The sequence below is a fragment of the Xyrauchen texanus genome, chromosome 7, assembly GCF_025860055.1.
Source record: "Xyrauchen texanus isolate HMW12.3.18 chromosome 7, RBS_HiC_50CHRs, whole genome shotgun sequence".
Taxonomy (NCBI): Eukaryota; Metazoa; Chordata; class Actinopteri; order Cypriniformes; family Catostomidae; genus Xyrauchen; species Xyrauchen texanus.
Window position 1 is genome coordinate 42,739,301 of NC_068282.1, and position 27,726 is coordinate 42,767,026.

A 27,726-nucleotide genomic window follows, 5' to 3' on the forward strand; every position below is an offset into this window, starting at 1 on the left:
AGATTTGTCCTGTACTTTCTGGAGAGGGAAAGATGTAGGCCTCTTGTGGTGTCTTGTTGAGGCTCTTGGTTTCCCCTGGCTGTGTTTGGGGGAGTGCAGGGCTGTTGGGCACACTGTGAGAGGTGGAAGATGGGAAGAAGTGAGGGATGAAAGGGATGACACCCAGAAGAGGGCTGGCCTGGGGGCTGTGCTTCGGAGAGAGGGGGATGACCACGTCCTCCTGATTCCACACATGGAAGGCGTTGGGGTGAGAGTATGTGAGTTCTGGAGGCATGTGGGTGATGCTGTCTCCAACTGCTTCACTGTTGGCTTTTAGGATCTCCTCTTCCGGACCCAAAGCCCAATCTAAACATTCGCAGAAAGTATAAAGATTACAACAAGTATACTAGTGTAAATAAAAAATTTAAAATTACAAGTCACATTTCACACAAAATTTAAAAGGAAAAATACATATTTTGCATGAAGAAAATTAAGCCTGATTTACTTCAAGATTCTTTACATTGTAACATTATTTTTAACTAAGCATGCCTTACCCTCAAATTACCATTACCCTAAAATGTCTTTAATTTTTAATTACAAATTTTAATTTCCATTATTTTCAAAGCTGATTCTCAATGATTAGTATTATTGTATTTTTTATGTAACTTCCATTATTTTCAATAACGATTAACATTTAATTTTGTATTACTATAGTATAAAAATATAATATAATAAATAATATAATACCTACAAGTACTGTAATACAATGATTATTATTTTTTCTTTTTCTTTGTAATTTCCATTTTAAGTGGTGATTCTCATTAGATTCTCATTACTGTAGTATAGAAATATTATCATATAATAGATAATATAATACCTACAAATATTGTAATACAATTCTTAAAATGACCAATTTATATTTTATATCATGTGGGGAAAAATGCATTAGAATAATGAGATTATTATTTTTTTTTTAATAACCATGATTTTAAATGTGGATTCTCATTAGATTCTAGTGCCTTAAATGAAAATGTAATAATACAATATATATATATAACATTTTATAAAACATTAACTATAAATGTGTTCCACTAACCCAAATTATAACCCAAATATTATTATTATTATTATTTTTTTTTTTTTAAGACACATTGTGGCAACATCCTTCATACACATTTTTTTATTTAATTTTTTTGTGGCTAAAGTATCCAAATACCTTTGTGGGCTACTAGTTTCATTTTCAACCAGCAATACCCTGCTTTTTCACTAGTTTAACCACCAAGACTTTCTTGGTCGATAACATTTTCCTGTTGCATTGCACAAGCACTTACCAGCCTTCAAGTCACTGATCTAAGCTGCATTTTTCGTTTTTATTGCCTTTTGTTTTTATTGTTCATGCGTTATAAATAATAATACAATTCCCAGAAGATTTACCTAAGATGTCATGAGCGAGGTCTCTAATTAAATGCCCCACAATGGCATAAGCAACAGCGACCACAACCACCGTGGCCATCATCAGGTAGAGCATAGCCTTGGGAAGCTGGATGAGATCTCGGGGTGGAGGTTTGTATTCCTTATACAGCGGATACTCATAAATCGTATACTGGTCGTCACGGTTTCCAGAGATGGGTGCGTTTAATCTGCTCGTGTTAAAAGGCTCCATTCTTGATCACAGTTTGCAAGTTCACAAAGATTTTAAAGTCCTCTGTTGTACTTTCCAAAGACGTCTTGTTTCCTCAAAGGTAGTTTAGCCCAATCGTGTTGTGCCGACAAATATCCGCTATTTCAGCGTCGTATCTGAGAACAGACAACTTATATAGCGCATTTCCTCGGCACTTAATAATAATAATAAATATTAAAACGTCAAATATGTACTTCCAGAACTCAACGGCAAACAAACTTTAAAAGCTACTGAAAACACAAATATGATATTTGAAAACCGGGTATTTTTTTCCTCGCATTGTTCGGTTTGTATGGTCAGATGGACAGTGCATAAAGCGGTTTAAGCATGAGAACCTCACACCAACTAACGGTAATGATTCTTTCGGACAGCGAGATGATTGGTGGATTACTCGCATCATCACTTGTCACGGGTCACACGAATCACCGCACATCACGTGTCATTCTAGGCAGAGAAGATTTAGCAGAGATGGGCCACTTCTATTTAAATGAATGGGAGAAATTGGAACGCTCACCCGAGAAGCGCAACAGATGTAGAAAGGAAGTCCCGCCTTGCAGTTGAAAGAGCCAATCAACTTTTAGATACTGACATCACCTGTCTATCAACTCTAGAACGCGCGTGCGCATTAGCCATTCAATCCGTTAAAATTGCGTTTTTTAGTGTAATGTGAGGTAAAAAAATATATTTTTTTAAATATATATAATACAAGTAATGTTATATTTTATTGCTGATTTGAAATATGTTCTTTGTTCGTAATTTTGACCAACCGTTTTTTAAGATTGTGGTCTTCCTCCATTGAAGTATATAGGAGCAGCACTGCCATGACTGGAAATAGCCTCCCGAGAGCGTTCCAAAAATTACCGACAGTGGACTGACTTGCTAGAGAAACTTTGTTCTAGGTTTGACGCTCTGTTCTGAAGGTTATCTGCCAATCAAAAGCTGCCTATTTAATTTTTTGTGATCACTTAAGGTTCCGTTTGTCAACATTAGTTAACAACCTTAGTTAACATTAACTAACAATGAAAAATAATTTTACATACATTTTGGTTGATGTAACTGACCCGACCCGTTTAACAAAAAGACAGCGATCCGAACTGCACCCGGATTAAAATAAATCTACTACATCAGGTAGACAAATATTGTTTATCTGCTTGTGTCACAAGCAATCAAACTAACAATAGGCACTCTGATTTGGAGCATTTAAGAAAAATAAACATGTCGTAGCCTAACGTAGAGACAATTAACTGAAAAAAGATGAGAAAGTTGAACATTATTCAACATTTAAAAAATAGCCTTAGCTATTTGACCCGTAGTCTACCCGTGCCTATTGATTCCCGGCCCGTACCGCAAATGACAACGTAAATGTATTTTTCCACCGGTTACATAAAATATTAGGGGTTAACCCGTTGGGTTCAAGCGCATGTGCAGGACTCTGGTATGGATTCATTTTATGCTGTCTTTATTTGCTTTTCGAGCTTAAAACTTTTGGACCCTGTTGACTTTCAATGTATGGACCCGGAGAGCTGAGAGAATTTTTGGGAGAACTATTCTTTATTTTCAATGTATGGATAATACATTTCTAAATCAAAAGTTTGTGCAGTATCAATATACATTTAATGCACTATGAACTAACATGAACAATTGTATTTTTATTATTCAACAAACAAATAAAGATTACCGGTAAATGCTGTAAAGAATAAATTGTTCATTGTTAGCTCATACCTAATGCATTAACAAATGTTAACGATTGGAACCTTATTGTGAATTATTACCTTATTTTTCATAAAGACGATCATGTAATTTAGAATGAAGGCATACGTATCACAAAATGCAGATGTTCACTTTATTTCCAAAACAATTAAAGTACAATTTACAAGAGCCTAGCAATTATTAAACATGAATCAGTCTGAATCAGACTGCATTTCTAAAGTGCAGTGATTTCAGCAATATTATGAACCTGCTAACAACATGTTAAGTTTTTATTATCACTTTTGTAGTTCACCTACAATTGAAATCTGTGGATCTGATTTCAAACAGAAAAACGTTTTTACTGAAGTCATTTAACATTTAATATGTCATCAAAACATCAAGCATCAAACCACAATCCTGAAGTTATAATATTTCTCTTTGTAGTTTTGCATGTTAACACAGAGCAGAGTTTGGACCCATGCAGGCATTTCTTTAAAAATTTCAGAAGGTTTGTTGCCATAATGAGGCATTTACTGTATGGATGGATGTGGGTAGAGGTTCTCCAGAGTAGAGAGTCTCACTAGAGACACCTTTGTTCAAAAAGAAATGTGTTTAATTTTCAACGGTAAAAGACTGGAGTCCAGTGATGGCTCTGCCCAAGATCAAAGCATGGATGTCATGAGTGCCTGTGAAATGAAGGAGAAAATTGAGGTAGATTACAATTCTTATGATTTATATACCCCATGTTAAAGGAACAGCCTCTACAACAGCATTTAAGCAAGAATGACAATTATTACTGCTTCCAGAGGATATGTTTAGTTGTCATAACGAAACACCTTTTTTGACTATGCAAGCAAATTGAAACTCATGGTGAGGCCTATACTGACCTCTACCGGCCAAATGTATAACTTTCGATTTGTAGTTGGTAAAAGTAGGAATAAACCTCCCTGCCTACTTCCCTTACCTTCATATGTGTTGACAGCTTCCAGGTTCATGACATGGCGTATGATATGATACTCGTCTGATATGCCATTTCCTCCCAGCATGTCTCTGGCCTGCCTGGCGATGTCCAGGGCCTTACCGCATGAATTCCTCTTCAGCATGGAGATCATATCTGGTGTGTATCTGGTAAAGAGATGTGTTTGAAAATGTTGCGAGCTACAGAATTATTTTAAACTAATTGAGCTGTAGTGTATTCAATAGGCCCTTTAGGGGAATTAACTTTCATAATTAAAATGCACTGAGATCTGAACTGTTGTAAAACATTTAACTAGACTAATTTTATGCAAAGTTGAGAGAACATGACTGCAGGTTATTTAAGAACTTTGTCTCGACTCACTTCTTTTGGTCAATGAGTCTGCCAAGCTGTAAACAGGACTGCAATCCAATCGTAATCTCCGTTAACATATCTGCCATCTTCTTCTGCATGAGCTGGTTTCTGGCCAGAGGCACTCCAAACTGGATTCTGCATTGTAAAATTCACTCAAATATATGTATCCTTGAACAAATCAAATGGATTCTTATGCTATCTGCACATAATTAATGTAGAAATGTAATTTAAAAAGACATTTCCTCCATCACACTTCAAATATTTTGAAAATAATAATTTATGAATGTTAAATTGATAAAGATGACTTCTAAAGGTATGCTTGCCTGTCTAAGGTGTACTGTCGGGCAGCATGGAAGCAGAATTCAGCAGCACCCAGTGCGCCCCATGCGATGCCATAACGGGCATTATTCAAGCAGCCAAAGGGACCCTACAGAAATTCAGCAGGTAGACCAACAACATTCAGTCTATCAGCCAATTAAAATATGTAAAGAGATTATTTGTAATTTCAATGATTTAATCTGATATCGGACCATTTCAAATCCCCCTTCTAATGACATGCTATAATAAAGAGCATTAACACAAAACCAGCTCTTGCTTTAAAGTTCACACAAAAATATTAAGTCTCATCCTCATGCTATCCCAGATGTGTATGACTTTCTTCTTTCTGCTGAACACAATCAAAGATATTTAGAAGAATATTTCAGCTCTGTAGGTCCATACAATGCAAGTGAATGGTGGGCAGAACTTTGAAGGTCCTAAAAGCATATAAAGGCAACCTAAATGTAATCCGTACGACTCCAGTGATTAAATCCATATCTTCAGAAGTGATATGAAATGTGTGGGTGAGAAACAGATAATTACTGAAGTCCTTATTGAAGAAAGTCATACACATCTGGAATGGCATGAAGGGGAGTAAATGAAGAGAGCATTTTTTATTTTTGAGTGAACTACTCCTTTAAAAACAGCGAAATGGAGTGCAACAAACGGCGCAATTAAATTCATATACACGGTTACTAATGCACACACTGAATTCACCTGAGATACATATCCTACCTCCAAATTCATCTGATTGGTCCATTATTTAGAAAATGACATTGATCTGATACAGTGTGTCAAAAGTTCAACTATTGTTACAGTAAAGTTATGCAGCATAAAAATGCTTAAAAATGCAATGCTGGGGGAGGTGGTTGTGGGGTTTAAATGTTGTTTTTGTGTGTGTATATATATATATATATGTTTTTTCTTTTCTTTATTATTGTAAGATTTAATAAAAAAAAATGTAATTACAAAAAAATTAAAAATGCAGTGCTCATGGCACGAGACACCGAAAATACAGCGAGATGTGGGACAATGGTAAAAGATCAGTCTGCTGCATGTTTACACAGACAAACAATATTTACAATTGTGCAGACAGAACACAGTGTGAACGCCCCTTTTCTCTGATTCAAGCAAACCATGTTGCATGTGATCATTTGTATGTGAAATTAAGCTCGCTCTACTGATTTAATCTAACCTAAACCTGGAGTGTGCGTGACGGGCTGAATATTCTAGGAATACTCCAGACTGGAATATATCATTTATAAAAGTAACAAACATACTCACAGCAAGACCAGACACATGGGGTAGCAGGTTTTCCTCTGGCACTTCAACCTCATCCATTAGAATCATCCCGGTGGCCGAGGCTCTAAGGGAGAACTTGCCCTCTATCTTAGGGGTGGACAGCCCTTTCATTCCCCGCTCGATGATAAACCCTCTCACTCTGCCGTCATCGCATTTCGCCCACACCACACAGACATCAGCATACGGGGAGTTGGTAATCCTGGTTAGAGAAAAGAGTGTCGTATGAACCACTCATTATCACTGATTGATTGAGTGTTTATTTACTATTTACATTTATTTGATTTAGATCTCTGACAGTCATATAGACCTTGAAACAGCTCCAGAGGATGTCTTGTCCCAGGCCACAGGTGCTCTGTGATTGATCTTTATATTATATGATCTCTGTATTCTACATGATCATCTACTGACGTCAAGTTGCATTGCCAAGTAAACAAATGGTCAAGAGATTTCTGTGTGCTCCTAAAACAGCTAGTTCCAAACACCCTGAAGAGGGTGAAGTTACAAAATCTAAATATGGACGCATGTACACAGCCCTCAGATGACGTCTCTTACATAAGAAACTGTCCCATGATCTGACCTTGACATAAAAAGCCCTTCATGGACGTTGTGCAACTTCACCGTGCTGAGGACTCTATCAGTCCTGTTTACACAATGAATGTTGTACTTTGAAGATCATGTGTCATTAAATTCTCCCTATTACACAGTTTATTTATGCTTTCACGCAAGCATTATTGGTGCAACCCGAGTCTTTTTGGCGTCAGAGTTCAGTTTGATTGGTTGGTATTGCAGCCCTTTTCCAAACTCAGGTGTGCAACAGTGGTACTCATGTTGATGGTGCAATCATACCACAGTTCGGATACAAATAATTCAATATGAACAGAAATCAGAGGAAATAGGGGGGTTAATCGAACTTGGGTTCAAACCAAACAATCAAAGTATGAAAACACCTTCAATAGCATATTGCAGAATGCACAAACAGAAATACTTTCGTATTACTGTGGTAGGTACTAATTGTAGGTACCGTATTGTCACCAAAGTGTCAGAAGTTCATTTTGAAACTATATGGATTTTTGAAAGAGTTCAAGTTAAGACTCCTAACTCTGAAAAAACATTCAGTGGCACTTACCATGTTTTTGCCCCACTGATGGTAAAGGTACCGCTAGAGGGATTGTATTTCGCCTTGGTCTCCATGCTGCCAGGGTCACTTCCATGGTTTGGTTCTGTAAGTCCAAAACAGCCCAGAATCTCTCCACGAGCTGGCAAGAATGAAAGATTAGAAACATTATATACTGAAAAGACACTAGTGCAGAGTTTCACACATTTCGACCAATTCATTTTTATTATTATCCCAGTTGTTAATGATTAATGGAAAAGGATTTTAAAAATAAATTCTCACAATGACCAACTTCTAACCAATGAAATATTTTAAAGATCAGTATCACTTGAACATTTCTATTACCTATAGATATTACTATTTTAAAGTATGTATTAATTTCCACGTATTTCCAGGCCTGGAGATCACAATTTAAAAAATCTCATATATTTCCAGGTTTTCCACAACCATGGGAATCTTACTAAATACTCATTTGGAATTCCAAGCAGTTGGAATTTGTAGCTACTTGTAGATGCTATCATACATAAAAACAAACATCTGAGGCATACTTACAAATACGCAGACATGTGCATTTGACTAACCCAATTTTGGCAGGAACTTCTGTTTCTGTGCTTCTGTTCCATAGGCATTAATAGGATGCATGACCAGTGAGGACTGGACACTCATAATTGAACGGTAACCACTGTCCACTCTCTCCACCTCCCTCGCAATCAAACCGTATGCCACATAGCTGGTGCCTGCACAGCCATATCCTTCAACACATAACAGAGCATTCAAGGTCATTTTATATTGAATGTCATAGACAACATAATCAAACATTTCTAGTCTCAAACAGGCCCACTTTAAATATTTGATTTTACCTTGAATAGTAGGCCCAAGGACCCCCAGCTCTCCCATTTCATTTACAATCTCCCGATGGAAAACTGGAAACCGAAAGACACTTATGAAAACCTGTTTTGATAGGATCCCGTTGCTTTTTTTTTTTTTTTTTTAAATGGCAATTTAACATTTTTACTATATAAGAAATGACTAGCTCTTTCACTTACCTTCATTCCTGTTGGCCATGAGGATGCGGGGCATGAGTTTCTCCTGGCAGTAGGTGCGGAAAGTGTCTCTAATCATGATCTCCTCCTCTGTCAGCTGCCCCTCCAGATTCAACGCATCACGCCAGTCAAAATGCACCTTAGCTAAAGTTCGAAAATCTGTTATTCAGTAAATGCTGTCAAATTCAACATTAAAAACTATGGTAATATTAAAAATGAATTTGTTTATTACGTGTCTTCACTGCTTTTTTAACTTGCTCCTCTGCCTCTGAAAAACAAGATAATTTGGAATGTGGTTATTAGCTTTGGAAACTTATTTTGTTTTTAAATTATGCATTAAAACTATGTTTGATTTTAGACAGAAACACAAGTTACATTGCAATAAATGTGCCATTTCTGCTACTTTCATCATCCTTACATTAGCCAATATGATTATTTTAATCAAGTTATGGTTAAGTTACGTTCACTTTAGATTGTGAAGTAGTGATCTAACCTTGTTGTACAGGTGCTGCGGAGCCCTGGGCCCTTGACACAGAGATCAGAGAACATCTCTGTGAATTTACCAGCAAGCGTGAGATAGCTGTTCTTAAAGCCATGCTGTTTTCAAACCTAAAAAATTAAACAAAAGCCTTTACGATACATACACTCATTTGTCACAATGATGAAACCAATAAAATATTATTACACTAGAACAACAAACAGAATATTATACTAGTCCTTGGAGGGGAAACAATACAAACTAATAAACATATAAGACTAGTACCAGCTTTATTCTTTGCTTTCATATATATATATATATATATATATATATATATATATATATATAAACAAACCACTTTCATGTTTCATACTTAACTGTCTAACCTAAATTTCTTTTAGGAAAGGTTCTATGGTTACATGGTTTTCATAAATAATTCGACAACGTTTTGTTAGCTACATAAAAACACAAAAAAGCATGCATCAAAGTCTTGTTAGGAGTTTAATGATTATGTTGATATACTGTTACATCAAATTTGTGTTCATTATTAGTGTTGTCATTTACTATAACTTTTCTACCGTATAATTATGGTAGCCTATTAAAAATTGTATTGTATCTACAGTAGTATGAGTGTCAGTTTTTTTTATGATTTATCTTTCTTCTTATTGTAAGAATTGTCTAGCAGTGTATGGTTACACAACCGCAGTTACAAAACGTAATATGCAACTCTTTTACATATTTCAAAACCGACATTTAAATCTCAAAACGTTTTATTCCTATTCCAACTTTTAAGTGGGTACGTCATGCTGTCATACTGAATATCTTATATTAACATTCTCCCTACCTTCACCAATAAAGCCTTTGACCAGACGATTCTCCCCGAACAGTGTTTCGTAACATATATTAAGCGCTGTTGCGCATGGCACAGGCACAAATTGGACGAGCGCCCCCGCCATCTTTTGTGTGGCATTTCTCTTAGCAGCCTTTCACTTTGAGGTCATTGCACAACATTAATTTAAATGTGTTTGTTTCCTTTTTTAATATACAGTAACCTAAATATAATTTTACACAAATATAATTACATATATGTTTTGATAATATTAAATAAAGTTGGAAAATATCTAAAAAAAAATTAATTAAAAAAAAGTACATTTGTAAATCCGATTCTGCCACGCTCATAATGGCTGACGGCAACGTCCGCAATCTTTTGCAATGCCGAAGGCGTTGGTGTGCACCGCGCGCTCTGGTTGGATGATCAGAAGAGACATGTGCGCGGAGAGGAATGTTCAAGTGCATTTATTGCATTTCTTTCCAACATATGACTGGGTCGGTTTGATGTGTGGAGAATATTTGCACCATGAATGTTTTGTGCGCCTAATGGCACGTGAATAAATACATTCTTAAAACCAAAACTTATATGAGACTGTAAACAACACAATAACAAATCAAAGCCCATGTATATTAGGATTAAGGTCACGTATATGATAATGTATACGTTGACAAAATTAGTTTTCAGAAGATATAAACATTTAAAATGTGTTTTTATTATTATTATTAATATTATTAAACATTGTACAGGGGATTTAGAAGATAAAGGCAACACATTGTTACATAAACATTCAGCAAGATTAAGGTCACATTAATAAATTGTAATAATGTAACATAAAAGTATAATAAAATAACAACGAGAAAAGGAAAAAAAACACATGGACGTAATACACTCTATCTTAAACTTATATATCTTCTCAACAAAAGAGAGGTTTTATTAGCATTTTTACTAGATAATGAGCATAAAATTATTTTAAATCAATTCGAAACAGCCTAAAATTGGGTCTCGAATCAGTACCCTTGCATTTGTGTATATGAAAATGTGCACAAAAAAAATTAACACTTTTAGCATGTCATCCATCATATGTACCCCAGTATTCAAATTTGAAAACAATACAGATGTAACCTGTAAAATAAAAAGCGTATAATAATAATAATAATAATAATAATAATAAACAGCATTGATATTTCTTTCCAGAAATCCTTTACATAGTCACATTCAAAAAAACAAATGTGGTATAGTTTCAATATTCCATCCATCCATCCATCCATCTTCAACTGCTTATCCGAAGTCGGGTCGCGGGGGCAGCTGCTCCAGCAGGGGGCCCCAAACTTCCCTATCCCGAGCCACATTAACCAACTCTGACTGGGGGACCCGAGGCGTTCCCAGGCCAGTGTGGAGATGTAATCTCTCCACCTAGTCCTGGGTCTTCCCGAGGCCTCCTCCCAGCTGGACGTGCCTGAAACACCTCCCTAGGGAGGCGGCCAGGGGCATCCTTACCAGATGCCCAAACCACCTCAACTGACTCCTTTCAACGCAAAGGAGCAGCGGCTCTACTCCGAGCTCCTCACGGATGACTGAGCTCCTCACCCTATCTCTAAGGGAGAAGCCCGCCACCCTTCTGAGGGAGCCCATTTCGGCCGCTTGTACTCGCTGACCTAGTTCTTTCGGTCATGACCCAACCTTCATGACCATAGGTGAGGGTAGGAACAAAAATTGACCGGTAGATCGAGAGCTTTGCCTTTCGGCTCAGCTCTCTTTTCGTGACTAACGGTGCGATAGAGCGAGTGCAATACCGCCCCGCTGCCCGATTCTCCGGCCAACCTCCCGCTCCATTGTCCCCTCACTCGTGAACAAGACCCCGAGGTACTTGAACTCCTTCACTTGGGGCAAAACCTCATTCCCTACCTGGAGTACGCACTCCATCGGTTTCCTGCTGAGAACCATGGCCTCAGATTTAGAGGTGCTAATCCTCATCCCAGCTGCTTCACACTCGACTGCCAAGCGATCCAGTGAGAGCTGAAGGTCACGGAGCGATGATGACATGAAGACAACATCATCTGCAAAAAGCAGCGATGAGATCCCCAGCCCACCGAACCGCACACCTTCCCCACCCCGACTACGCCTCGATATCCTGTCCATGAATATCACAAACAGGATTGGTGACAAAGCGCAGCCTTGGCAGAGACCAACCCCCACATGGAATGAACTCGACTTCGTGCCGAGGACCCGGACACAGCTCTCGCTTTGGACGTATAGGGATTGGATCGCCCTAAGAAGGGACCCCCACCCCGTACTCCCGCAGCACCTCCCACAGTCTCTCCGGGGACCCGGTCATACGCCTTCTCCAGATCCACAAAACACATGTAGACCGGATGGGCATACACCCAGGCCCCCTCCAGGATCCTTGCAGAGTAAAGATCTGGTCCGTCGTTCCACGGCCAGGACGAAAACCGCATTGTTCCTCTTCAATCCGAGGTTCGACAATCGGCCGAACCCTCCTCTCCAGCACCTTGGAGTAAACTTTACCAGGGAGGCTGAGAAGTGTGATACCCCTGTAGTTGGCACACACTCTCTGATCCCCCTTTTGAAGAGGGGAACCACCACCCCGTTCTGCCACTCCTTAGGCACTGTCCCAGATTTCCACGCAATGTTGAAGAGGCGTGTCATCCATGACACCCCTCCACATCCAGAGCTTTCAGCATTTCTGGTCGGATCTCATCAATCCCGGGGCTTTGCCACTGCGGAGTTGTTTGACTACCTCAGTGACCTCCCCAGGGAAATAGAATCTGATCCCCCATCATCCTCCGGCTCTGCCTCTACCATAGAGGGCGTGTTGGGATTTAGGAGTTCTTCAAAGTGTTCCTTCCACCGCCCAATAACCTCCTCGGTTGAGGTCAACAGCATCCCATCTTTGCTGTATACAGCTTGAATGGTTCCCCGTTTCCCCCTCCTAAGGTGGCGGACGGTTTTCCAGAAGCACTTTGGTGCGGACCGAAAGTCCTTCTCCATGGCTTCTCCGAACTTTTCCCACACCCACTGCTTTGCCTCCCTCACGGAGTTTCAATATTAGAGTTACAAAATGTACAGTGAGAAGATATATCCAATTTAAATTTTGACCAAAAAGCATTACAAGCGTAGTACTTCTGTACATTTTTTAAATAAACCTCCTTCATTTTGTTGGGCAACAAAAACCTGTTTATACCAGTCCAGAAATTACTTACAATCAGAAGAGGATTCTTCTTACATTTAGTGTTTTCAAGTTCCATACCTCCAATGGATAATTTAGGTATTTCACAAATTGGGAAATTATAACTATGCTGAGATCTAACTACCCTTGAATAAACTCTTGGAGATGTATTCACTCTTGAAATTACAACAAATTTTCTATAAGAATAAATCTCATTGTTATTTTTTCATCAAGTCTAAGATAAAAACTATACCATTATCAAACTTATCCTGTGCAATATATGTTGATTACTCCATATTATACTTATATGGGGGGAAAGATACACTGTAAAAAAAATCCTGTTGTTTGTATTGTAAAAACTACAGTATTGACTTTTAAAATATATTAAAACATTTTACTGTATATTTTACAGTTAATTTTTGTTAATCAATTAACACGTTTTTACACTATTTTACTGTTAAAATTACTGAAATGTTTTACAGTGTATGCTAAAAGGCCATTTTACATTCTTCTAAAGCTTGTTTATGAAAGTTAGCGAGCTTAATGGGGAATTTGTTATATTTCCATGAGTGATCATCGGCAGCTAAACAGTGTTTAATCCAATTAATTTTATAAACGTGATTAAGAGTACTAAAATCCAGAGCATTCACACCTCACTCCGAGTTGCTTCTTAACAATGTCTTTCTTTTAACCTATTCAGTTTTATTTTTCCACAAAAATGTAAACAGTAAAGAATCAATGGCTGAACAGGTCTTAGAATCAACAGGGCAGGGTACACATGACGGCACAACGTCGATCAGGGTATGAAGTTATTTTATTGGTTACTGCTAATCTGAAAATTAAACCAACTTCCACTGTGCATGGCCTGACATTATCATTACACAAATTGCTGACTCAAAGTGAATTTTCTAAAGACACACATGATTGCTTCGATTGCCTGAAAACATGTACTTTATGCAGGCCGGATGTTTCATCATCCGCCCTGGAGGAGGGGAACCATTGGTACGTTGATGGGTCCTGTTCCAAGCCAAATTATTCCATATACTGGTTTGGTTATGCTGTAACGGAACTTCCGAGTCAAATTATTGAAGCTTATTCACCCATATAAATCTGCACAAGCTGCTGAGTTGTTTGCGTTGATCAGAGCATCCCATTTAAAGTTAAATCAATAGATATATACACAGACTCGAAGTATGCTGATGAGGTAGCAAAGTGGGCTGCAAGGGAAGTTATGGTAAGCCCAGAGCTGAATCAAGCTGAAGAGACTTTTTCCATGATACAATCAACACTGGTAAAAGACAATGACATTAAATTGTTACAGGTAAATCCATCTGAATCTGACAACATTGGGCCTCAAATTAAGTGAAATCAAACTTATTGCATAAATGGGCTACAAAATGCAGTAAAATGTATCCTGGAATCATGTCTAATATGCGCACAGAACAACAGACACAAGCCTACGAAGCACGACTCATTACCACACTCGGAACTGCCATTCTAAACGGACAGAAGCTTTCCCGTGTGTGAGGTAAAATGGTAAAATGGTGAAAATTTGGCAAAATAAATAATACAGAGATTTGGCTGACTGAGCTCAGAATCTCACCATCCTCTGTTGTTAATCTCTCCATTTGAAATACTAATGGGTAAGCCTTTCCCGACCCCTTGGGTCAAAGGGGTCCTTCCGCGCTGGCTTTCTCTCCACAGGTGACAAGGAGGTGGTGATTGCAGAATATGTGGATTCCCTCATTAAAATATTAAATGGCATAAATGATGATATCTTTCTCTCTCCCTCTGCCTGCAGAAAGCCCTACTCATCTATTTGTTCAAAATCAGCAGGTTCTGGTGAAGTGTCTGAAACCAACAAAGTTAGGTGAACCAAAGTGGGCCCAACTACTGTACTGCTAACTGACCTTCAACCACAGTGGATCCACGCAAGCCGCATGAAGCTTGCCTTACTGATTCAAGGTGAACGGTGAAAGCACTGGAGGAGCTGACAACGCCAGTGCCCAACCGGGAATCTGTGAATTAGGAGGACCTGAGGAGGGACCCGGAATAGTTAACATGAAGACATTCCTACTGACACTCTGCATATGGCAGGCGGTCGTGCTTGCCTATGACCATTCAGTATCAACACAACAACAAGGAGTCACAAGTGTAATTCCAATTCCTAGAAATAATGTATGATGGTTTATGTTTTATGGTAATGTTACAGGAAGATGTTTCTGTTATGAAGGTATGGGTAAACACCCGGAAACGAAGGTACCTAGAAGGTGATGCCTCAAGTGACCCTGAAGTATATCTAGACATGTGTTGGACAGCCAAGAGGTATTAAATGTTTGGATTACATCTTGGCTAAAGATGGAGGAGGAGTATCTAAAATGTTTGGTGATAAATGCTGTACATACATCCCGGGTCACACTGATGATGATGGAGAATTCATGAAGGTATGAAAGGAAATGGATAAGTTGAATAAAGAATTAGCTGATAACATCAGGGAATACAGGGAACATTTTTCAATGTGTTTGGGTGGTTCGCACACTGGATGTCTTCCATTATATCAATTGCTGTATGCATTCTACTTATGTTATTATTTGGCCCATGTTTGCTACAATTATTAATGCAAAAGTTGAATGTGATGATAAACAGGCATAAAATCACCATGCTCCATTATGTGTGTGTACCTAATACTGAAGTTGGTTGAGAAGGCTACGTGGTCCTTTCAGGATCAAAGTGGGCAATGTGAAATAACTAATGCTTCTCAACAACTTCTCTGTGTGATGTAGCTTGCTGTGTCATCACAAAGCAAAGCTGCTCCCTGTTCTAAGGATGTGTTCTTTAGGAATGTGTTTCTTGTCTCTACTCTCACGTTTCACACGTAGTTCAAACATGTATGTCACCCCCGTATAAGGTAAAGAAGTATTTCATTGGTGGGGGTCCTGTGGAATGTGTTTTTTCTGGACCATATAACAAAGTGCTGAACAATAAACTTTGAAGAAGGATTTGATACCATTGGATGTCTGTGTCATTTCTTTCTTCCCTCAGCTGAGCCGTATCAAGACGGGGATTGGATGACAAAATTATCTAACAGATCACTAATGGAGAGAGCTGTGAATGGACAGTAACTTTAGATTCACTCCTGAAAAACATTTGACTGGGATTCTTATTTCATTGTTGCTTATCCAATTAAATATTTGTGATACTTTGTTTGAAGTGTTGTCTTGTGTTTAAACATGTCAGTTGTCAAAAATGTGACTGTTAGATAATTTTGTCATCCAATGTATTTAATTTATTTTGTTGAATTAGAATGAAATAGTTCTTTACCTTATATGGGGGTGACATACATGTTTGAGCTGCATGTGAAACGTGAGAGTAGAGAAAAGAAACACATTCCTAAAGAACACATCCTTTGAACAAGGAGCAGCTTTGCTTTGTGATGACATCACCCAGAGAAGTTGTTGAGAAACATTAATTATTTCACAGTGACAAAACCTCAAAAAGTCCTACAAGCATGCTGTCTTGGATTAGCTTAATTATCCACACAATATACCCTGCATCCCTGTATACATATGCATTGAAAGTGAATCCATCCATTGTATTTGGGGCAATGACAACACTAATAATATTATTAATAATAAAAAGTTACGAAATATACAAATATGTCATACACTGATTTACTTTTAGTTTTTCGTTGTTTTGTTGTTGTTGTTTTTTTTTAATAATGTTTTGCAAAAATATTTGGTAAAGGGTAATTCCAAGCAGAGCCTTCCAAGAATTTGTCCGCAACTTTGTCATCAGGTGTGAAACGTGATCATGTTTATTACATTATTCATGAGATTCAGAGTATCAGATTTGGGGAGCAATTTTAACACGGTCTTCTAATTAGTATTTCTAGGCACCGTCCTAGCTACCCATAGAGGTCCATGTATTTTTTAGCATCTCACAGGCAAAGACCGTTAGAAACAAGAATGTTGTACTACATTTCCAGTTAATTTTACTCCATGTTGAAACAACTTATTATTAGTTTGACTGATCACAATTTCAATTAACCTATGTTTCATAATAAAATAATAAAATAACAGACCAATGGATCATATAATAGCCTACTGATATTTAAAAATATCAGTATTATATGATCCATTGGTCTGTTATTTTATTATTTTATTATGAAACATAGGTTAATTGAAATTGTGATTTGTTGCCGTTTCAAACGTAGGTACGTTTTAGTGCAGGAGCATTTACGTTTCATTGGCTGACATGACTGTCTGTCATAATTTCCTCTCCTCTCATTGGTGGATTCAGTCCTCAAACGATTCATCGGGTAAACGAAACGCCTGTTTGTGTGTGCACTGTTATTTGCATTCACACAACTGTAGCGGAGCAGCTGAGTTGGACTGATGGACATTTCCCTACAATATTAAGCAACGGCGATACTATTTCATTTGAGATTTAAGTCACTGCCACAAGTACGTATAATTTCTTTGCCATGGAGCCGGAGGAGAAAAATCCAGAGTCCAAATATGGTGAGACGTTTTCATTTTTTAGGGTTCCTCCTCTTGAGAGAGGAAGGGATGGTCCTCAGTTGGAAACAATGACTAATACATGGGCGCGGGTCTCGCGGATTTTGATGAATAATAATAATACAGACTCCACCGGTCGTCAACATAATAGCATACTCTTAATTTAAAGCATTGCATTAGATCGGTCTCAGAGGATACAGCAGGCAGGGCGGATATATGGAAGGAAACAATAGGCGTGTTAAAACACATGGTTGGTGTAATTTCTCGCAAGTCAATAATCATTTCGATCATATGATTGTATGCTCAGGATCATCTACATATAAACAGAACTGTTCCTCACTTATATCGCGCCATTAAGTAATATTTCGGTTCAATACAAGTTAAGCTCAATCGGCAACATTTGTGGCTTGTTGATTACGGGGGTAAAAAAAATCAACTTTTCACTCCTTTTCTTAAAAAAGAAGAAGAAGAAAAAAGAAGCAAAAGTCGAGTTCACAGTGAGAATTATTACAAAAGTAGGCCTAAATGGGGCCAATGTTTGAAGGCTGAAATGTGAAGCTTATAATTTTATTTTTATAAAAGCGCATATCAATTCTTCTGTTAAAACGTGTGTATTAATTGCTGTAAAGTTGTATAAATAGTCGTTTTAGGGTTTCAGAGTTTACTGAGTTACGCCGTCATTGTAACTAAATGGTAAAATGCTATGTAATTTTACACAGAAAAGGTTAGTAAGTGCTTTTATAACACTAAAATCATGTTTACACATATTGTTTATGTCTTGTGGCTATACTTTTGAAACTTTTGTAAGTATTTTAACGTTTGCAGATTGGCCCCATTTCACTTCCATTGGAAGTGCCTCACTGTTGCCCAGATTAAGCTTTTTTAAAGATTTCGAGGGACAGAATTTATTTTTGTGGCAATCAATAATATTCCACAAATTCTGTCAATTGAGCTTTACTTGTATTCAACCCAGAATATTCCTATTTGCAAGCCTGTCAATGAAACATGCCAGAACAAAAATCTGCTAAAAAATTCAGACTTTCTAGTAAATATGTTTCTAGAGATGTTTTTAAAGTCTCTGGGAACTTTAGTGACGACCCTGCCATAGTTACTACAATTAGGGCTACAATAGTACCAAGGTACATTTTATGGAAGGGCATTGACACTTCTTAACACCAACATTTTTATGTTGTTTTCTTAAAGAGTCACTCGGAATTAAAGGAATATTCCGGATTCGATACAAGTTAATCTGCCACAAGTCAACATCAGTCAACATCATGTTGTTGCATAATGTTAATTATCACAAAAACTTAGACATGTCCCTTCTTAAAAAAGCAAAAATCTGGGTTGCAGTCAGTGAGGCACTTAAAATGGAAGTGAATCAGTAAATGTTAAAAATACTCACTGTATAAAAATTATATCCACAAGTTGTTAACCATATTTATAATGTAAAGTTATATCCAATTTCGTTGCCATGATGACATAATGCCATTAACTGTAAAACCCTAAAACAGCCATAAAACTATTTAAAAAACTTTAAAACTCAAATAATGTACAAGTTGTAACAAAATAATTAATGTTAGTGCTTTTATAAAATTATAAGCTTCACATTTCTGCCTTTTTAAACCCTCTAAATATTGGCCCATTCTTTTCCATTATAAGTGCCTCGCTGTGACCTAAATTTTATTTTATTTATAAAAAAAATAAAAATGTGGGACAAGTCAAAATGGTTATGGTAATTAACATTATGCCATAAATTCTGTGGATTGAGCTTAACTTGTATTAAACCCATAATATTCCTTTAAAGACCTAGTGAAGTTCTTGTTCATTTCTTCAGTCTCAATTTAAAGTTTCCAGATAATCTTTTAAGGTAAACGCTTTGAGGGTTCATCTTAAATGCCAATACATTTCAGAGTTGCCAAAACATGCCTGCATGACTATTTCTAAGTGAAGCCCCATGTCCTTGAACCATGAATTTTTAGCATTCTTTCTCTTGAGTGGTTGGCATTCCTCACTTTCCTATTGTTTTGCTAAAGCCAAACTGTCTTGTGGAAGTGACATTTAAACAAAAGCATCCTGCTTAATCTGTTCGCTCTAAATTAAAAACTTAATTTTGCTGCTTTTTTTAAGAAAAGGAGGGACTAATTGAAATAATTTTTTGTGGGAATCAACATTATGCCATAAATTCTGTCAATTGAGCTTAAATTGTATTGAACCTGGAATATTCCTTTTTGCAAGACTGTCAAGTTAACATGCCTGAACAAGAATCTGCTTGACATTCATACATTCTAGAAGGTATGTTAGAGATGTTTTTAAAGTACAGCTGAATTCTTAAACTTTTGTTCAAGGTTTTTGAAGTTCTGCTTTAAGTTTTCTCATGACCTTCTGCTTTTGGGTTTTCTCACAACAGTGCAGATTTTGTTGGTTTGCTGAGAACAAAAAATGTTTAAAAAAAATACTGAATCAAACCAATTGTACATGCAGTACATAGTGAATAAGACATTTACTCATAGCACACGTGAAGTGCTTTTACCTTGATATTGCACCAGTGACTATTTAGCAGAGACGGGCCACTTCTATTAAAATGAATGGGAAAAATTGTAATGCCCAACTGCAGAAAATGGTCAATAGATGTAGATAGGAAGTCCCTCCTTACATGTAAAAGAGCCAATCACCTTTTAGATACAGACATTGCCTGTTAATCAACTTGAGAATGCGCATGTGCATTAGCTATAAAAGCTGGGAAAATTATTATTAATCTGATGTAAAGAATCCCCATTTATGATACCTGTGTTGTCAGATTTTACTGATGATTTGAAATATGTCCTTTGATTGTAATCTTGACCAACTGTTTTGGAGATTTTTGTCCTTCTCCATTCAAGTAGATAGTAGCTGCACTTTCATGACTGGAAATGGTCTCCTGAGAGCATTCTAAACATGGCCGACATTGGATTGACTTGCTAGAAAGACTTTGGTAACACTCACATGCTCGTGTTTCCAGCGTGAGCCTCAATCTCCAGATGAAATGACCTGGATCACCTTCTTGGATTGTCATCATGATATGTGAATTAGAGGAACTTTTGATCCTGATCCTGAAGTATTGATTCTGGCTGATAGAATACGCACTTCAGAGGAAGATATTAGATGTGCACTCGACGGGAAGAAAACGCTGGATTTTCGTGAAGTTCATGAATTAAGTTTGTTTAAATGAGTTATCTGCATATTTGCATATGGTATGTAATAGAAGTTTTATTTATATTTGCCTTTTAACATTAGGAAAGTGACAGGGAATTGTTGTGGAGAGACTGTTCAATACGTGCTTTAGAGGAAGATAAATGAGTGCTCCACAGGATGCTGAAGTTGTGTGAGTTTGGTTTATTGCATCTGTTTAAATGAGTTATGCGCATATTGGCAGACGGTATATTATATTAGTTTTATTGATATTTGCCTTTTATCATTAGACAAGAGAAGTTACAGGGAACTGTTGAGGAGAGAGGGGGAGAATGAATCAGGCGAGCACTTTAATATTATGAGCTCAAATGTGTCTACCACGGCTCTGATATGCAGAACGTTTAAATGTGACCAGGTTGCACACCAGTCTATTATTGTAGTAATACGATGGCACATAACAAAACAAACCATGACTGGTTGTTTACATTTCTCAGCCGCTTCACATGCAAGCAGACGATTTTTGGCACCCTCGAGAAACAAATTGGCCAAACAGGAAAATGTATCGGCTAATGCGATCATTTAAAAAAAGTCTGAGTATTATCGGCCTCTGCAATCTATCGGTTGACCACTAGTTATAAATGTATTAAAAGAACACCAAAAGGTCCTTATAAAAAATATCTGCTTGTGCTGTGTTCGTAATAGCATACAATATACTACTCTTACTAAATAGTAAATTGTAATAGTATGGAGGTATGCTTTTCCAAACTCAGCTTAGGTCTATGGGAAGTGCCTCCTCATGATGTCTGTGCAAAGACATAGTTTTACAGGGCTCAAGAATGACAATGATACAATTCTCTCCAGTTGCCTAGCAACATTGACAACTTGCAAACCCTTGATAACTACAAAGGCATCTCAAATATCACTACCCCTTATTGTGTCTGGAGATCACGTGACTTTGGGGGTGGAAAAGGTCAGTTTGAAACAGAGGCCAAAGTGTGTGATTGGAATCATGCTGTAGGCTTTCTGGCCATATGTCTGATCAGATCAGATTAGGTTTGAAAATAATGCACAATCTGTGGAATAGACAGAGAAAAGTGATAACACATAAACATGCTTTTCCAGATAAACAACAGCTGTGCACAACAGATTGACTTTATTAAAATAGCGCTGAGAAGCTTAAGCAAATCGCTTGAATTGTAATTTTCGCCCATATACCCTGCTGCCTTTGATTGCCACCTTTAACTGCACAATTGTCACTTGATTTTACTTGCATGGAAGGGCTTATTTGGTAGAAAGTGGCACATTGTGCCTAATATCTGCTGTTTATGCATTGAAGAGGAGGCAGAAACATGGTAACCTTTTTTTGTTTCACTTAATTGCATGTAAAGTGAAATTACTTTTTCCCATGCTGATATAAAAAATTGACATGTCACCATAAATAAATGTGTTCAGAGTTGTGTCATACCAAAATGGCATAATTTGACATTGAAGTTTTGGTAATTTAAAGATGCTCTAAGCATTTATTTAGTTAAAGCTGAGGTATGTAACTTTTTAAATAGTTAGTAGTAAATAATAGGTTGTTTAGAAAGTTAAAATACTTTCTCCTATCCCGGCTTAATATGCAGAGACAACTATTTTCTCTAAAACTGTAAACACCGTGTCTCTGTGGCGCATAAAAATTCCTGTTTGTTTTGAGTGATCCGCTTAGACATGCTCCAACAACATTTCTCAACCAATGGCGTGAGTTGGGGGCGGAACTGTCTGGCTTTGTGTACAACTGCAGATGAGGAGCGTATTCAGTAAGCTGTTTTGAAAGCCTTGTTTATTTTTCTAATTCCATTGGTTAGTGCTTGTGTTGCAGAAATTACACATTTCAGCTTTAATTGCAAAATGTTTAAACAAAGAAATTAATAGTACTTAAAAAAATATGATATCATATGACCAGCAAAATATTGCTTGCTTTATCTCGATAGTCCTGTGTTATTGGATGCTTTTTCATTCTTTTATGACATCAGTTACTGAGAACATTTCATCTTGCAGGATGTTGCATCAAAGCTACATGTTCAGAATATTACTTAGTGCACCTAAAAATACATTTATTTGGCTACAAATTGAGAATATTTATTTATTTTATAATACTTATTTCATTCTAGTATGATATGCAAATATACAGTACCATACATTTACAGTTAAGAAAGTACTTTTCAAGGGTTGAGTAGTCAAGCCGTGTTACTGAGAATGTAAGACATGACTAGTTTCCTGTCAAGTTTCAAGCAGATGTCGGAAGTGCTTAGAAGTATTGCCAGAGGTAACGGAAAAGAAAGTCTGAGGCAGTCATGGGAAGCGGAGCCCATGTTAAACAAGGTTCCTTCAATTTACCTATAAGTAAGGCATTTACTGAGAATTTGGTATGAATTATAATCTAACGTTATTATGTTACGTCACTTGACATACCTGACATACCATTTTAGAGAGGTAGAAACAGATCTGTTAGTATCTACATTACAATATATTAAAATAGATTTGATTACTTGCTTTATTACTTTGAATCCAGTGAATAATACATAATTAGATTTTTAAAGTGATCGTATATGCCAGTTTATCACCATAGTAAAGAGCTTCATTGAGAAATGCTGGACAATGTGACTGGCTGTTTGCAATACTTTCAAAAGATAGGGTCACCAGGGAGCTGTTTGTGGATCCGCTAAGTGCATCTGTCTGGTTCACTGATGTGTGGTCTAAGTGGATGGCAACTCAATAAAGAAAACTTGTCAATAACACACACTCACACACATAGACTACACGTTGCAAACCAACACCTTACTGGTAAAGTGTAGCATTACCTCAGCCATGTGTATGGGTAGGATTGGATTACATGTAATCTGGACTATGTAATCAGATTACAAAAATAAAGTGCTTTAGACATTTTCAGGATTATACGTTTCATTTTGATTACATTTAAAATCACACAACTGCAATATCTAGTGCTTAATTTACTGATTATGCTCCTATAGCAGGGTTTTTCCTGGCTCAAAATGAGACGGAGGTGGTACCATACTGATCAAAAAAGTGACGTTAATAACAAGTAAACGTTGGCTTTGCGTTAATACACCTGGCTACTGAATACTAGTGTTAATTTTGTTAGCTGTTTTTTTATTTAGTCTTTTTCTTAATCCTGTGTCAAATGTTGTTAATTTTTATCATATTTAGTCAACCTTATCCTATTTTTTTTATTTTATTTTTGTCAAGTTTTAGTTGACAAAGTCTGGGCTTTTTAATGTAGTTTTAGTGAACGAAAACTGTTGACATTTTAGTCATATTTTAGTAACATTTAGTCATATTGACATTTTAGTCACTGAACACTGTAAACATTTTAGCCATAAGAGTATTATTGATAAGCATTTGTCATTCTTGTCTATCCAAAACCAATATATATACACTCACCTAAAGGATTATTAGGAACACCATACTAATACTGTGTTTGACCCCCTTTCGCCTTCAGAACTGCCTTAATTCTACGTGGCATTGATTCAACAAGGTGCTGAAAGCATTCTTTAGAAATGTTGGCCCATATTGATAGGATAGCATCTTGCAGTTGATGGAGATTTGTGGGATGCACATCCAGGGCACAAAGCTCCAATTCCACCACATCCCAAAGATGCTCTATTGGGTTGAGATCTGGTGACTGTGGGGGCCATTTTAGTACAGTGAACTCATTGTCATGTTCAAGAAACCAATTTGAAATGATTCAAGCTTTGTGACATGGTGCATTATCCTGCTGGAAGTAGCCATCAGAGGATGGGTACATGGTGGCCATAAAGGGATGGACATGGTCAGAAACAATGCTCAGGTAGGCCGTGGCATTTAAACGATGCCCAATTGGCACTAAGGGGCCTAAAGTGTGCCAAGAAAACATCCCCCACACCATTACACCACCACCACCAGCCTGCACAGTGGTAACAAGGCATGATGGATCCATGTCATCATTCTGTTTATGCCAAATTCTGACTCTACCATCTGAATGTTTCAACAGAAATCGAGACTCATCAGACCAGGCAACATTTTTCCAGTCTTCAACTGTCCAATTTTGGTGAGCTCTTGCAAATTGTAGCCTCTTTTTCCTATTTGTAGTGGAGATGAGTGGTACCCGGTGGGGTCTTCTGCTGTTGTAGCCCATCCGCCTCAAGGTTGAGCGTGTTGTGGCTTCACAAATGCTTTGCTGCATACCTCGGTTGTAACGAGTGGTTATTTCAGGCAAAGTTGCTCTTCTATCAGCTTGAATCATTCGGCCCATTCTCCTCTGACCTCTAGCATCAACAAGGCATTTTCAGCCCACAGGACTGCCACATACTGGATGTTTTTCCTTTTCACACCATTCTTTGTAAACCCTAGAAATGGTTGTGCGTGAAAATCCCAGTAACTGAGCAGATTGTGAAATACTCAGACCGGCCCGTCTGGCACCAACAACCATGCCACGCTCAAAATTGCTTAAATCACCTTTCTTTCCCATTCTGACATTCAGTTTGGAGTTCAGGAGATTGTCTTGACCAGGACCACACCCCTAAATGCATTGAAGCAACTGCCATGTGATTGGTTGATTAGATAATTGCATTAATGAGAAATTGAACAGGTGTTCCTAATAATCCTTTAGGTGAGTGAGTGTGTGTGTGTGTGTGTGTGTGTGTGTGTGTGTGTGTGTGTGTGTGTGTACATACATACATACACACACATTTTATTGTTGTTGTCATTTTAGTGTTATTTTTCACATAAGATTGATTTTATGATGATCTCATCAATGATGCAACACGTTGTGAGCTGCAGACAGCGAGGGTGAGAGACAAGCATCTCCGTGTTAGAGTGCGCATCAGCCGGCAGAATTTTAAATCTCTCCCAGTCTCGACTCCCGCTCAGATTGGGTCTCTTCTGCGACTGCGTTAAATGGATGTAAACAAAGATGTTGATTTAACATAATGATAAGCATTTTTACAGTGTAGAAAAAGAATAAAGCGACTATCTAAATTAAATAAATGCAATTATTTGGATGAGCTTGCAGTGGTGTACAGACAATTTTGCATTGTCAAATTAAATGACTATGCTAAATTGTTGTCAGCATGTAACATATTAGTAAATAGGGCTACAACAATAGTAAAGTTGCAGTAAAAATGTTTCTGTAGTGGTAATCTTTGAAGAACATGCTTTAATTTAGGCACTGTGAACTTTATAACATTTACTATATCACAGAATGCTCTTCAACATGCCCACCCTGTTTTCCCTAAATAGATACTGAGCCTCTGCCAAATTCACACTTGGCAAAGTTTAGTGTGAGTGAGGCATTACACACATGACTGAAGACAACATGAACTCTTTCCAAATGTTCAGACCAGTTAGTCCAAAATTAATTTACATTAAATCATTTGCAAATTTCCACGCTGTCTTTCTCTAACGTAGTTGCTCGTACCAGCTTTGCAGTCTACATATATTTGAGAGAGAACACACTATTTAAAAACAGTAGTATTAACAAAAAACAGTCCCTCTGTCAACGGCAGTTTTCTTGCTATTGCTGGACGATAATATGTCTTTGGTTTATATCAGTGGTCAAAAATAGAACCAAACGGGATGGTATCCTCTTGGCATCAATGTTTCTTTTTTTACAGCCGCGAGTTGCTAAAACAAATGATATATAGGGGATTCACTCCTGCATTTAAATAAATATTTCATATTCAATAAGTTAAGCTCAAATGACTTTATTTCTGTAATAATATTGATTGCCACGACAATTAATTTCGAATTGTCCCTCCTTTCCATCAATAGCAAAATTCTGGGTTACAGTGAGGCATTTACAATGGAAGTGAATGGGGCCTATTTGTAAATGTTAAAATACACTTAGAACTTTGTTGCCATGATGACGTAATGCTGTAAAACTTGTAATTCCTGTAACTTTCAAAATGAAGATTTAAACAACATAACTGCTCAAAAAATATACACGTTTTAACAGAAGAATAAATAATGTAAGTGCTTTTATAAAATTATAAGCTTAATTTTTCTGCCTTTTAAAATACTTCAAAAATTGGCTCCATTCACTATCACTATCAAGTGCCTCACTGTAACCTTGATTTTTACTTCTATCTTTTTTTTTTTTTTTTTTTTAGAAAAAGCGAGAAGTCAAAATAATTTATTAGTAATCAACATTATTCCACAAATGCTGTTGATGGAGCTTGAAATGAACCTAGAATATTCATTTAAATGCATTGTCAGCAGTGTGTACGTGGGCCTATTCACCCTGTTTTACCCGAGGTAATGGGAAAGAATCAGTTTGTTGAACTGAGTTAACCTTTCAGTGATCATTGGAAATGATCCATTAAATTGCCCAATAAAATCTGCCACTTGATTTTGTATGATGGCACAGCCTCATTACAGCAGAAGGCAACCCCTTTGAGAGAAATGGTGGCAGAGAATGAAAACAACATGTGCCCACGCACACATACCCCCTGTGCTCTGTGAACTAATATCTAAAAATGAAGAATTTAATTTTGTTTCCTGGATTTGCTCACAATTTACAGTTCTTCTGAGAATAAATACTTATTTTTTATGTTGTTACAGGTGAGCCAAGGGTATTTGACCCCACATTTAAAGGCCCAATTTATAACAGGTGAGAAAGAACCTTTATAAAAATCAAAATCACTTGTAATGTTTATAAACCATGTATAAGCCACAATTTTAACTTTTGTATGTAATTAGATAAACTTCTAAGGAAAGATTTATGTTTTAGTACTGAATGTGTCAGGTTTCTCATTGTACAGAAGCTGCACAGATATTCTCTGTTGTATCTTGTTCATCTTGGCCTTGCTGGGATACTTTGCTGTTGGAATTCTGGGTAAGTTTGAGCTTTTCCATTTTCACATTTCTATGCACAATTCTGCTGTGTGTAAATGTGCAGAAATTATCAGGTGTGCTTAAAGGTGATGTATGTTTATTCCACAGCATGGTCTCAAGGTGACCCCCGTAAGGTGATTTACCCGACAGACAGTAAGGGTCAGTTTTGTGGGCAGGTTGGCACCCCCCTTGAGTGAGTAAAGCTACATTAT

General features: G+C 37.2%; 2 protein-coding genes across 3 annotated transcripts in view; one reads left to right on the plus strand and one right to left on the minus strand.

The window, feature by feature from the left end:
- Positions 1-3,250: 3,250 nt before the first annotated feature.
- On the minus strand, positions 3,251-9,888 carry gcdha (glutaryl-CoA dehydrogenase a). The gene is made up of 12 exons (XM_052130341.1): positions 9,779-9,888; positions 8,950-9,065; positions 8,689-8,724; positions 8,460-8,600; positions 8,274-8,336; positions 7,995-8,165; positions 7,426-7,555; positions 6,282-6,498; positions 5,003-5,106; positions 4,689-4,814; positions 4,314-4,474; positions 3,251-4,035 (listed from the first exon to the last, which is right to left on the minus strand). Exons 2-12 carry the CDS (start codon positions 9,050-9,052, stop codon positions 3,962-3,964), a joined length of 1,326 nt encoding a protein of 441 aa, XP_051986301.1. The 5' UTR covers positions 9,053-9,065; positions 9,779-9,888; the 3' UTR covers positions 3,251-3,961.
- Positions 9,889-17,278: 7,390 nt separating this feature from the next.
- The window catches only part of slc44a2 (solute carrier family 44 member 2), a 28,747-nt gene continuing 18,299 nt past the window's right edge, over positions 17,279-27,726 (plus strand). The window contains exons 1-4 of one of the 2 annotated variants that reach the window (XM_052130328.1): positions 17,279-17,473; positions 27,242-27,290; positions 27,442-27,515; positions 27,623-27,707. In XM_052130328.1, coding sequence (XP_051986288.1) covers positions 17,437-17,473; positions 27,242-27,290; positions 27,442-27,515; positions 27,623-27,707 — 245 coding nt within the window. In that variant the 5' untranslated portion in view covers positions 17,279-17,436. The remainder of the gene's footprint in view (positions 17,474-27,241; positions 27,291-27,441; positions 27,516-27,622; positions 27,708-27,726) is intronic. The other variant, XM_052130330.1, reaches the window with a different exon arrangement.